The sequence below is a fragment of the Lepisosteus platostomus genome, chromosome 11 (genome assembly GCF_059453375.1).
Source record: "Lepisosteus platostomus isolate fLepPlt1 chromosome 11, fLepPlt1.hap1, whole genome shotgun sequence".
NCBI classification, from domain to species: domain Eukaryota; kingdom Metazoa; phylum Chordata; class Actinopteri; order Semionotiformes; family Lepisosteidae; genus Lepisosteus; species Lepisosteus platostomus.
In genome coordinates, this window is record NC_142621.1 from 34,484,465 (window position 1) to 34,498,292 (window position 13,828).

General features: G+C 41.0%; 1 protein-coding gene across 2 annotated transcripts in view; it reads right to left on the reverse strand.

Moving 5' to 3' along the window:
- The window catches only part of radil2b (Ras association and DIL domains 2b), a 60,374-nt gene that overhangs the window by 16,346 nt on the left and 30,200 nt on the right, over positions 1-13,828 (reverse strand). For both annotated transcript variants that reach the window (XR_015925369.1, XM_088599380.1), the window contains exons 9-10: positions 8,904-9,123; positions 8,314-8,486 (exon numbers count right to left, since the gene is read on the reverse strand). Coding sequence is in view for 1 of the 2 variants with exons in the window: in XM_088599380.1 (XP_088455506.1) it covers positions 8,314-8,486; positions 8,904-9,123 (393 nt within the window). In the remaining variant the exon portion in view is untranslated. The remainder of the gene's footprint in view (positions 1-8,313; positions 8,487-8,903; positions 9,124-13,828) is intronic.

The following is a 13,828-nucleotide window of genomic DNA, read 5'->3' on the forward strand; positions in this document are numbered from 1 at the left end:
TTCCCCAAGCTGGCTGTCTCCTGAAGTGAACTCTGATACTGTCACACTGGCTCCTGCTCACTGACACAGTGGCCGATGGAGTCTCTTCTTCTGAAGCATGGGTAAGGCACAGTGCTGCAGTTTTTGGCATCCTGCTCAGTTGGTGCTGATCCTTTCTGAGACAAAAACAACTGTTCTGCAGCCCTTTCTGACAAACTGCAGAATGTGACCCAATGTGACAACAAAGTGCTTTGTAAGATATAACTTGATCTCTTGATGAATTACAATGTAGAGGACAGAGATATAGAAGCACAAGGACAAAATGTTCCAATATCTAGCTAATGCAGGGTTTGTTTCAGATATTGTTTTTGGTTCAAGGCTCTGCTAAGTAATGTAAAAAGTAAATGTTGTGGTTTCCACAAACTTTACATTCCACAATTTGGTTCTGTCTGGCTTTGTTGGTTACCTACGCAAAATGAGCCAAGGCAAAGAATTAGGTGTTTGATACCAGACTGCTATACTGGGCTGAAGGGCAAGCGTTGTATAAAGCTCATTTAACTATAGTATCTGGGACTAACGTACTGGGTTCTACTACAGTTCAAGTCTACCCCAACCACCTCCCCACTGTGTGAAGTGGTATAGGTTCAGCTGGAATATACACAATTCCTACCCTGGTTGGTGGGGATCTGATTACAAAGAACATGAAATCTATGTTGTCTTGCTACTTGCTAATTGCAAATTTATTTTTCTCCTAGGGAACAAAGCAGCAATTAATACATGACAGTACTCAATATGTATGTATGTATCAGAGGCACTATGCTGTGTGAATTCCAATTAAATTGCAATTGCAATTAAAATATTTCTGCTGAGAGGCTGTTAAATGTATGATGAAGCATAGTGTCTCTGATACATACATATAGAGTACTGCTTTTACAAAGCCAAAGGTCCTGATATTCTCTATCAACTAAGCATTCACATGTTCAAGAGCTGTAACTCAGGATGGAGATCAAGTTCAGCTAAAGAATACTCACAGAACAAACAAAAGAGCATCACATAAGTCAGGATTTCCACTGTTTCCAGATAAGAGCCACAGTAACAACGGAGACTCCTAAGAGCCAGAGGGTGTTGCTCATGTGAATGTGTTTATACAGGCTGTGCAGTTTAAAACCACACAGGTGATACAACAGCACAGACAATCACCTAGCAACTAAATTCAGTCCTCTCGGATTTTACCAATATTTTCCCAAACACTCAAAACCCATAAAAAGTATATTTCTGAGCTTTGATCTTACGGGTGGGGTCGTTTCAGTTTTCAACACTATCGACATCTTCTACCGTATGTACAAGAAATTGAGATCTCAGTATTCAGAGTTATAGGTAGTTACGGTTTACTGGTTAAACTTGCTTTTGTTCTCTGAGCAATATTGTATTATTTTTCAAGTTTAATCCTGTATCAGAGAGTCCTGGTCCCACAGAGTTTTCTATGTCTCTTTGTGGGATTAACATTTCTACACCAGTGTAAGAGGTATGGCAGTTCAGTCAACGTTATATTAGAGCTACTGAACCCTTCTTTAGTCTTCAACTGTTGGTTATGTAAAAACAGCTGGACCAGAGGCTGGACCACAGTCCTAGAGGGACAGAGGAGGGAACACCTGCACTATGTAATAAGACATTTTTTTTAATCCATTACTTCAGCAATCTTAATCACTTAACGACTTTAAGCTCAGGGTGAAGAAGAAGGATTTTGTGCTGACGTAAACCGTTTGGAAACAACTTTTAATTAGCTACTAAAAAAACAAATGGGCAAGAAGGGCCAAATGGCTTCTCCTCAAGCCTCCTAAGCCTTCTCCTGAAAACTTCTTACTCTCTTTTACAGAGGGCATAAGACTGAAAGGGAACAACTGAGGCAACATTCTGAAGCTGACAAACAGCAGAGATAAGAATGTAATTACTGCATGTCATGTCATTCTGTAGCTGTTACTCTTTTACTGTCAAAAAAGTACAATCAAGAACAGTTTGTAAGGAAGTTCACTCATTAGAAAACATATTTTTCATTAAGAATTAATTCTAATTGTATGAATGTATTTTTATACCTGAATTCCAGAACAATGAAGACCCATTGGACCCAGGTACTGTATTTTCTAAACTGACAGATCAGGTTCTTCTCAGTAATACAACCAGTCTTGTATTTTTTGTATTTACCTGAATGCTGTTCTGAAAATGGCTTATGCTGAAAATCGATGGACTGTGTGGAGCAGAGAAAAGGCAGGGACATTTTTTTAAAGGAACTATTTGATCCACTCCAGTGGGAGCTCTGGAATGACTCTGTGATGAGGTCATGCTGCTCTTCAGTGAGGAGGCCACACTCTTCTGAAGCCGATTTTCTTAATGACCAATGACAAAGAGAGGGTCATTAACCCCCGGCAAACGTAAGATACAGTCACTGTGTGGGCTGGGAGTGTTAATGACAAGTCATTCAAAAAGGAACCACACACTGTCTGAGGCATAATAGGCCTGACATCAGCCTCTTTCCAAAAAACTGGAACCAGGCTGGATTTCAAGCTTCATTAATTTCACAATGAAAACAAGGCTGTATCTTTTAGCTTTTTGTTGCTGGGCTACTTTACTAGTTTCCTTGTTTTATGACCACGCTGGTTTTAACAAGCTACAACTCCCCAGGCATTTAAGAATTCATTACCTTAAGCAAAAAAAATCTTACACAGTTTAAAAAAGGTATGGGGATCACAGATTCTTATAAACGCCTCTGAACCGCAAACATTTCCCCTGCACTGTGTTTTTATTGCTATTGTTAGTATTTGTTACAAGAAAGGTGAAAAAAGTTCAATAAAACTAATTTATATAGTGGCTCACAGGCAAAAATTAATGTTTTAATTTGAGAAGCCTGTAGTAACTTAATGGGATATAAAGGCTGCAAAAGTTTTAACTCTTTTAGGAACAGGTTTGATGGCCTACAGTGGAATCCAGAGAAAAATTAGATTTGAACAATCATGTTTTGGGATCATACCATTTATGTGAAAGCTTGGCATGTTCCAGATTCAAATATCAATACACCATTTCACTCCCCAGCAAAACAAACTTTTCAAATTTGTGCATTCAACTACAGTACGCTGTTGTTTTCACCTGCTCTGAGAGGACTGTAAAAGGGCGATGTTTCCGGAAATTAAATTAAATACTCTACGGCAACAACATTCCTGTTTATCCAGAATTTCACTATGAATCGGTTTTGAAATTATGCCAGCTCTTAACAGAGAGAACTTTCTCAGCTGCAAGAGAAAAGGCCTCTCATGGAAACTCTTTTGTTTTTCAATTATTATTTTTAGCACGACCCTTTACTGAAGTGTAACAACTGTATACAGAAAAAGGCCGAGAGGGTGACAGATCCCAAATACAAGCCAACAGGAGCAAGGCAGGCTGTTGTGAAACGGGATCAGAGGTCAAAGTAGGAATTTGCAGACCTCAGACTACAAAAACCCTGCAGCTTTTCTGCAAGACATGCATGAAAGCCTCCTTTACCACCCTTTTGAAATTTCTGTGCTTGTTTTAATCCTTCCACAGACATTCATTTCTGTAAATCATTCATGAGGGCTGAGGTCTTGCTTAGGTTTCAAAGAGTCTGATTTTTGGAATGGCAGAGCAAAGTAGTCACAACTGGGGTCCAAGGGGGGATACTCACAATTAAGACAAGTCCTCAAAAAAAGGGTCAGAGGTCACCCAAGGCCCTGCAATGGAGTCACTGACCCCACAAAAAACCCAGGACCATTAGCAATGCGAAATTCCATTACAACATTTTTTCAAGTGGCAGAAAAATACTAAAGTACTTAATTACTTTTAAGACCAAAAACACTAACTTGTTTGCAAATTTGATTATTATTATGTTGATGATATGCAGGAATGGCACTAGCAGTAGTACTAGGAACAGTACTACTGTATAGTAGATTTAATCAATTTACTCCATTCTTTCTTTGATACAGTATATTAGTGCCCAATTAGCAGTTACTGTAGTATGTCATAATTTAAGGGCTAAAGCCAACTTGGTTAACTGGTTTCCCAACTAGATGATCACACATCTTTCTAGTAAAGGGCATCAGACAAGTGCTGAAAGATCAACAAAGGGATAAAACAAACCAGCAGCCTCCCTAAGTACGAAAAGAACAGTGCATCTGAGTCATGAAATGCCCACAGCTTTATTCAATACAAAAGGGCAATGTGGAGCTTCCTAACTAAGCACAGGCTTATCTTCAGGTGAGAGTAGATAAACTGCCTTGGCTTCATCTCTTCTAACACCTACACATTTTGCCTTGTGCAATTTGTTAAATTTTAAAACAGGATCCTGCAGTCTTGTCCTAGAATGTTTCGGAATGAATCAGAGCCCGTTGCTGTTGATAAAGTACCGATTGTCAAAACAAATGCTGCTGTGGAAACCTGTTGCTTTCTCTCACAGACACTTCAAGAGGATTCACCACTAAAGCTGGTAAGGCCAGAGGTCAGAAGTGGAAATGATCAGGAAGTGTATTAATGACTCAGAGCAATGTTTTTTACAAAGAGTTGTAGGAGTGGGCAATGAACTACTGTATACAGCCATTACTGAAGCAGATTTTCTGGGGTTGATGAGATGATGGGGAATTCCTAGCATCAGATAGCTTCAATTTACCATGTAGCCTTCTTCTTCTTGGCATCATTCTTATGTTTCTAGAATTGTAGAGAAAACTGTACACAGCAGAGATGAAACAGCCGCATACACAGTCTATTTAGGTGGATTATTTTCTAATAGCATCTGGGATCAAGCAAGGTAGTTTTCATCTATAATAAAATATCTGGACCAGATGCATCATTCTTTGGAAGAACCAACCAAGCAACTTTGCCTGTTCCCAGCTCTGGAGGAATGCTGGTGGCTGTTGGTTTTCATTCCAGCTGCGCCAGTGCTAATTGGGGACCTAATTGATCTGCTTGGTGATTTAGACTTTTTTATTTAACTTGCTTCTTTGGTCAGTCCTGACTGTCAAAATAATCTACTTTAAGGGTACTGTTTCCAACAACATCAGCACACGGAACAGCCTCTCCTCAACTTGCTTGCAGTTGTTTTGACTGAACAGCTCTTATTAACTGACCAACTGCTTGGGTGAAAATAAAACTACAACACTGTACTTGACACACACACACACACAATACTTTTTTCTTTTGTACAGGTCCTCCTGGTTACATTTCAGGTAATACACCTGAATAAGGCCAGTTCTGAGAGAACTCAAAAATTGATGTCAATTTCAAATCCTTTTTGACCTTTTAAGAATTTAAAGCAAATTTACAAATACTGTACTGCACACCCCAGAAAACTGTAATCAATTAGGATGTGATTAAGAACCAGCAGACAGTGCGCCTCCAGGACCAGGGTTATGAACCACATTTTTCCCCAATAGAATATATCCATTACTCCGAAGGGTTTAAAGCAGTCCATTTCAGTGTGCCTGACCTGTAAAAAAACAGCCATTCTTTATTTAGAATTATTTCCCTCAACTGATGTATATGTATGAACACTTCACACTCCTACTCCATCTTCCCCTGCCCTCCTTGGCCTATCCATCACAGCTGACCAGGTCAGAAGGGAGTTGAGGAAATTCCATGCAGGGAAGGCAGCGGGTCCTGACGGTGTTAGCTCTAGGGTGCTAAATATCTGAGCGGACCAACATGGTTCAGTGTTGCAGTACATCTTCAACCTCAGCCTGAGATTAGAAAGGGTTCCGGTGCTCTGGAAAACATCTTGCCTGGTGCCAGTACCCAAAAAGGTGCACCCTAAAATCTTGAATGACTACAGACCAGTGGCACTAACATCACACCTAATGAAAACTCTGGAAAGGCTTATACTGGACCACCTCAGAACCCTGGTGAGTACAGCACTGGGACCCCTTGCAGTTTGCCTACCAGTACCACTTGGGAGTGGAGGATGCAGTCATCTATCTCCTAAACAGAGGTAACTCTCACCTGGAGAAGACGGGGAGCATTGTGAGAGTTTTGTTCTTTGACTTCTCCAGTGCCTTTATCACCATCCATCCACCATTACTGAGAGATAAGCTAAGGGTGGCACAGGTGGACACTCCCCTGGTGTCCTGGATTATAGACAATCTGACCTGCAGGCCACAGTATGTACAGCTACAGAGCTGTGTGTCCGAACAGGTTGTTAGCAGTACTGGGGTTCCACAGGGGACTGTCCTTGCTCCATTCCTGTTTACCTTTTACACCTCTGACTTCAGGTACAACTCTGAGGCATGTCATCTGCAGAAGTTTTCAGATGACTCTGCAACTGTGGGGTGTATTAGAGAGGGAAGGGAAGAGGAGTATAGGAGCTTGATTACCAACTTTGTGGAGTGGTGTCATCTTAACCATCTCCAGCTAAACACCAGCAAGACCAAAGAAATGGTCATGGACATTCGAAGGAATGAGTCTCCGCTGAACCCTGTTTCCATCCAGGGTGAGGACATAGAGGGGGTGTAGTCCTACAAGTACTTAGGGGTACACCCGGATGATAAGCTGGAGTGGTCCGGTAACACTGACGCCCTGTACAAGAAAGGTCACAGCCGACTATTTTCTTAGGAGGCTCAGGTCCTTTGGTGTGTGTAAAACACTGCTACACATTTATTATGAATCAGCAGTGGCAGTGGCCATCTTCTATGCTGTTGTGTGCTGGGGCAGCAGCATCATGACAAGAGATGCAAATAGGCTCAATAAACTTATCAAGAAGGCTGGCTCTGTGTTGGGGCTGAGCCTTGACCCCCTGGAGGTGGTGGCTGAAAGGAGAATGCTGACCAAGCTCACAGCAATCATGAACAACGCGCCTCATCCACTTCATGGGACTGTTATTGGGCAGCGTAGCACTTTTAGCAACAGACTGCTCCAGCTACGGTGTTCAAGGGAACGTTTCCGCAGGTCTTTCCTCCTGGCGTCTGTCAGGGTGTATAACGCTGCCCTAGGCTAGGACTCCTAGCCCTTAATTTGCTCGTCTATAGACAGCATGTTGCTCCATTGTAGTTTTTTTTGGGACACTCAATCTGTATATACCTATGCACATTTTGCACATATTTTATTGTTTTTACAGTGACTATGACCATATTTTGCACACACCTATGTATTTTTATTTAATTATTTTATATTTATTTTGTATTACTGTACATATTTTTGTGTGTCTATTCTGATGTCTGTTTTTTTGTGCTTGTCTTGGGCTGGACTGCTGTAACACATCAATTTCCTTTCGGGATCAATAAAGTCTTATCTAGCTAAAATATGAAACTCATTTTGTTTTCTAGAATTTGTTTTACTGATAAAAGTTTCACCAGCTACACTTTTCAACATTTGCTCTTTTTTTTTGCAACAGCAACCAATTACTATAAGCCTTTGAGAGAAAGTATAATCCTGAGTCCCATGAGTAAGATTAAGCACCGATACAGCTTCAGTGTTTCAATTCATGGGGGCAGGGAGATGCTGAGTACTGCACGAGTGTTCTTGGCTTTCACAGGCCCCTGTCTGACAACAGACAGTATTGTTACTGCTAAAGTCTCAAACTAACAGGAAACAGTTGCTCACTATTGTTACCATCTCTGTTTTATAGTGCTATAAGGTGGCAGTGTTCATCACAAAACAAAATAGGTTAACTACAGTTTTAGTAGGTAGCTGCTTCAGCATGCGTAGGCAGCAAAGGAACAAGTAAAGGTTTATTCCACGCTGAAAAGAGAAAAAAGGAAACAACGTTTCTTCTCTTTTCAGCATGGAATAAACCTTTACTTGTTCCTCTGCTAACTACAGTTTTGTCTGAAACATGAAAAAACATTTTTATTGGGTATTTTTGCAACAGGAGTATTCTCTGGATTATTGACCATTAGCCAAGATTATTTCAAGCAGTTTATGCCTTTGCTAAAACTGGGGAAAAAATAAGATCAATACTGTAAGTGCACAACAAAATTACTTGAATCCAAGATTAAATGAAATATCTGCTTCTTCCCAGAAAATGTAAATAATTAAATGAGAATTGATTTACATTTGCCACCCCTGATTGGCTACATTCATTAGTTTCCAATTTTTAAGCTACTTGACCAGAAATACATTCCTCTGTGTAACACATGTGGTTAGATAAAACCCAAGACCTCTTTCCTCAAAGCTTGAATCCTCTCCAATGTGTTTCCAATCCCTTTAGGCATGTAGAAAGCAATTAAGAGTCTCTAACTGCCTGTCTCCTGCATTGATCCTGATATAGACATATATATGTCATATAGACATAGACAGCTCTGAGGGAGGACAGGAGTGCACCAGTCAGTTAATGGGTCCTACCTGCAGCAGGTTCTCCTTGGGTGTGGCCAGCAGGTTAACAGCCGAGGAGAGCTTCTGAAAGAAGTCCAGAGCCAGGTCCCCCAGCCCGATGCCCTGGATCCAATCAATCAGCAGGTCCAGATTAGCGCGAATCTGCACCCCTTTGGACCACTGATAAAATCCCCCTCCGGAGCCTGACAAGAAACAGACACTCAGACAGCGCCACTACGGAATCAGAAGGAACTTCTCACCTTCCAGACAGAAACACCCCCTCTTTCCTGTGGCCTCAATAAATACTGTCAAGAACACATTTTTAGATCTGTAAGAAAAACAACCATTTTAACCAAAAATGAAACTGCATCCCCCCCCCTTCATTTTCTCTGTAGGTGCGACTGATCTATAGAAAAAATAACAGACCATTCTTATCTCAGCCATGATCTAAGAATCTAACTATCAAAGGATTCCCTGATCTTACGGAAATATTAAAACATTTGCTTCTCACTATTCTACTCTACTCCTAAAACATTAAGGACTTCCTTTTTGTTTTCCCTGTAGTTGGCTGAGGCAGGAGTGCTGTGAATCTGCGTGGGTCAGGGGGCACCCATCCTCACCTCGCTCCATCAGGGCGTTGAAGAGGGAGGCGTTTGTGAAGAAGAAGAGATAGGCGAAGAGCTGCGAGGCGATCTCCGCGTGCAGCTGGTACTGATTGAGCAGCTGCAGGGTCTCCTTCAGGATGTCCAGGATGCTGCTGACCCCCTCCGGGATGCGGAGCTGCCCGCTCTCAGAGAAGGGGTTGCTGTCCAGCAGGCCAGGCAGAGTGGCGTAGAGGGTCTGAGGGGGCAGAGGAGCATGGCACAGAGAGTCAGCATCCCTTTCCGAAACTCTAGGACATCTAAACCCTTCTGACGAACACTAGTGTACAGCCACACAAAACCCCACTTTAAGATAATGCAGGCCACCGTGACTCCTCCATCCTTTGGAAGATTAACGTACTACATTAAACATAAATGCAAGTTTTACTATCCATTTTCTAAGCACTTTACCTAATACAGGGTCACTGGGGAGCTAGAAGCTATTCTGCCAAGCAATAGGCACAAGTTGGGGTACACCCTGTACGGGACGCCAGTCCATAAAGCAGGGTACATAGACCCAGACGCCTTCACACCAGGGCCAATTTTCCCAGAAGCCAACTGACCAACCAGTATGTCTTTGGATTACAGGAGGAAACCAGAGCACCTGAAGGAAACCCATGTGAACATAAAAAGAGGTAGCAAGGCAAACCACTGCACCACTGTGCCACCCTTACTGCATAAGTAAGGTGTTGAAAACCTGTTTTTACTCTTTACTGGCCTGACTTAACATTCCTCTACTTTTACTGGACTTAAGCTAATACGAGGGATTCTGAGAGCTATTTTACGATTTTATAATTCTGTCTTAACTGTCCTGTTAGGAGTTCTGAAATGGTATATAACAATGGGGACTAGGGGTGAAAGATTTGTACAATTCAAAGACAGCTTTTGATTGTTGTTGAAATGTATTCTTTTGAACGTACATGGAGTACATGGTGTGCTGCACCACAGTCCATGATTGCAACTGCAATGACTGTAATCATCATCATCAGCCGTACGTTTTGATTGGATTTTGAATTTTTACTCCAGCAGAGAGCGAAGAACATTCTGTTCCTTTTGACAGGAATGAAACTGCCATGGTAAGAGAGCTTTGCCGACCACACAGCTGGTACAAAGGGTTAATTGAGTTCAAAGTTTCCACTCCTCAAACCAAGCCTGGATACTGTCTTTTTGAGCTGGGTTGTCTGCCATACATCATAAGGGATTTTTTTCAAAGCTCAGATAAGATAATATTACCCACACAGCCCCACTGTTCCCTCTCTGGGCACACAGCTGACTTTACAAATGAAAGTTCTCACCAAAATAAACCCCCTCACACTCTGTTCTGACAAACCACTGCACATCTGGACAGCTGACAAGGCTCTGCAGTGCACTGCTGTGCAAAACAGTCAGACTTTGTACAATTTTACTCTGGCAGTTCATGGAAGTATAGTTTCAGTTGAAATATACACAGGCTCTCCTGATCAGGTTATGAGATTCATACTCTTTTACTCTTTTAATTGGTAACATTTTAAGAAGGTGGTTTGACAAATTTGTTATAGAAGATAATAGCGTCATCTTCAGTCAAACATCTGCAAAATATTGCTTGTACACAATAAACATAAATCAGGATCTCCATAGCCCAAAATGCTTGCTCCAACAGTTTCAGTATACAGTACATCATAAATCTTAATACGAGACACAAACCTTCAACTACTTCAAAACAACCTTATTACAACTGCTGCTCCACCCTCCGAAACACTGAGAAACACTCCCCTGACAGTGAAATGAACTGTTTGGTCAAAACAAAAAAGAAGAGGGAGTAACCTATGACTTTTAAACCTTAAAAGAATTTGTGAATTCACCATACTCACTTTCAGGCGATTTCTTTCATGCCATTTTATTTGTGTCTAAAAAAGGTTTTCACGCAACACTTTAGAGGCTGAGCCCAATTTCATGCACAATAACGAGCTGGACAGGGTGAAAGGCCCACAGTGACTGGACATTCCTGCCGTTTCAATTTAGACAAGCCCACTCTGAATGGAGCTCAGTACAGCACTTCAGCAGCAGTCTGCAAGAGTGGTGCAAAACAAGCTCTTTATGTGAGCAGAGCCTTACAAAACTGGCTTTGTCTGCTGACGTCCTGCTACTTTAACACAGGCAGCCGTTTCACATGGGCTAAGGCCTCACTTGCCAACACAAAGACCTGTCTCTTTACCACATGGACATGCCTTACAAACCTCTGTTTTAATTGACATGATCTTGGTTTCTGTTTTAGAGGAATGCCTTTAAACAAGATCTTGTTAAATGTTATTTTAACTGATCATGTGCTTGATAACATGGATTCAGTACTGAAAAAGTTAAAAATTGATAACACATAGCATTTATCTTAATGTTTTTACAGTCTGTGACCGAGATTACTGTATGAGCACAACTGTCAGCTAATTTGCAGCTAAATGGAAAACATGCTTCTCTTTGTATATTTGCCTTACACTATTATTTTAACAAATTTGTTGAAAATATTTTTTCCAGGTAAAAACATTCATACTCCAAAAAGCTATTAGTTGCATAACTTTTGAGATAAAAACTTTTCAATACGACAAAGTGAAACAAATTATGTAGCAGATAAGGTGCAATACAATAAACATGAATAGCAAACACACAGGTGAATTAAAGATCAACCAAGAGCTGTTTGAAATACGAACGTTTGAAGCCCTGCTGCAGTGACATTGATCACTTCTTACTGCTGTGTCATTAAGAACTGCTGTGGTGATGTGTAATTGCAGGAGCCTTCTTAAATCTCTTCCTTTCCCACTCAGGATTACCAGTCATTCAAGCAACGTTTCTCCAGATGTGACCCACAGAGGTGAAAAGGAATTCAGAAACTAGCATTGGAGCCTGCAGTACATTTCACACTGGAAGGAACAACCAAAACATGCTTTTGTTTGTGGAAACCCTGCAAACAGCTGCTTCCTCTGTGAGCAGATGGAATTGGATGAAATTCCCAGAAAGTACACTCAACTTTTAATCTTTGTTATTTTAGGTTAGCAGTTAGTTAGCCTTTCTCCGACTTGTTTACTTCTGATATAAAATTGCACACAGGGCCGAACAAGTGTAAGCATTTGGGGTCTCAAACGATGTTGTCTTATCTATCTGGGGGGAATTGTGGGATGTGGGAAAGCACAAGGCCCACATGTTAGTTTTAGCCTTATTGATTATTTGAAGTTGTTTTCTATGGAAAAAGACAAGAATAATACATGTTTTCAACAGCAGAAAGTCTAGGTTGTCTAAAAACATGCTCCTCATCCTCGTGATATTAAAAAACAAGCTTCAAGCAAGCCTCAAAGAGTTTTAACAGGATTAAAAAACTTATTTTTAAACAAACATGTTATGGAGGAATAAAAGGTGCAAATATAGTAATAAAAATGTTATTAAATTATATAAAACATAGAAAAGTGTTATGTTGGTCCTCCACTTTTATTTAGTCTCATTGTTGTTTGGAATTGTGGTACTTTTATAAGTACTTCACAAATAAAGAGCAAACCAGCCCTAGAGCAACTCACTACTTCTTTTCACAGAGGGTTGTGGGAGCATGGAAAAAACTACTCTACCTCTACCAGGTTGTTGAAGTTGAAACTTTGGTTTCATTCAAGGAACTGCTGGATGAGATCCTTGGAACAATTAACTACTACCTACCAAATGCCCTTCTTTGCAACCTATCCTCTTATGTTCTTATTTGACTCTCTGCACACTGACACAGTTATTTCACAATTTACATTCATATAGTCTTGCATCATAATAAGGAACATGGGGAGAAACAACTTCAAGAGCCCTCACAGCAGAATAAAACCTAATCCTAATTCTATGTGTTAAAGGATTATTTTAATCTGTAAGAAAACGGAACAAGGACCCAATAAAAGGAGCTGGAATTCAAGAGAGACTAGCAAGTTGCCTCATGTGACGCTCACGCTTTTGTGCTAGCGAGTCAGTATTTGTCTGCCTGGGGATCCGGAGCTGGTGTCAGCAGGGAGCCACACCACACTGAAATCAAGGCCGTTTCTGGACCGGCACAGAGAAAGCCACAGCAAGCCCTCACAAACTGTTCTTGGCAAAGTAAACAACCACATACAGAAATAAACCAACCAGACACTGCCTAATTTAGGTGTTTTTTTGTTCACAGACAAAATAAAGCTCCTAATCTTTCCACAGATGATACACTATGAATAACTTGCTGGATTTTAAAAATGATCAATCAGGACAAAAAAAAAAGGAAAATAAAGTAGGAAAAAAGTGAATTCCCTTCATTGTTTCCAGACTCTCGCCCATACTTCACCGCTGTGAAAAACTTACATAGCTTGCACTCCCTGGGCAGAAACAAACCAGAGTAATCCCTGGGCTTTTCTAAATGTGGATCTGGCCACAGAATCATATCCTTTCACTGCCCTTCAACAGCCAAAGCCTTAATTCTCGGTTTACAATTCTAGTTGTCAAAGATGGACAGACCAGGCCCTGTGTTTTAGGCTATGCATAGGATAGTCACTGTTGTGTCAGGCTGTGAAGTGGATAGTCACTGGTGTGTCAGGCTGTTAAGTGGATAGTCACTGGTGTGTCAGGCTGTGAAGAAGAGACTGATGTGGCAGGGATGACAGCCACACACACAGAGGATGGTCTCCTTAGAGTATACTGCAGTAACCAGTTTGTGTGGTGCTGGCCAGGAAAGAGCAGGCTAACAAACATGCACCCCATGAGTTCACAGCTTGTTCCATGAATCACCACATTCAAGAAAATGATTTACAGTCCTCTTCCAAAACTACTCTAGCAACCCCTGAACACCAGTCTTACCACTCTGCACAACATTTTCTTTAAGTACACCCTAAAGTTCAGTAATTGTTTCGAGAGTCAGAGAGTCATGTTAGATTAAGAGTTGG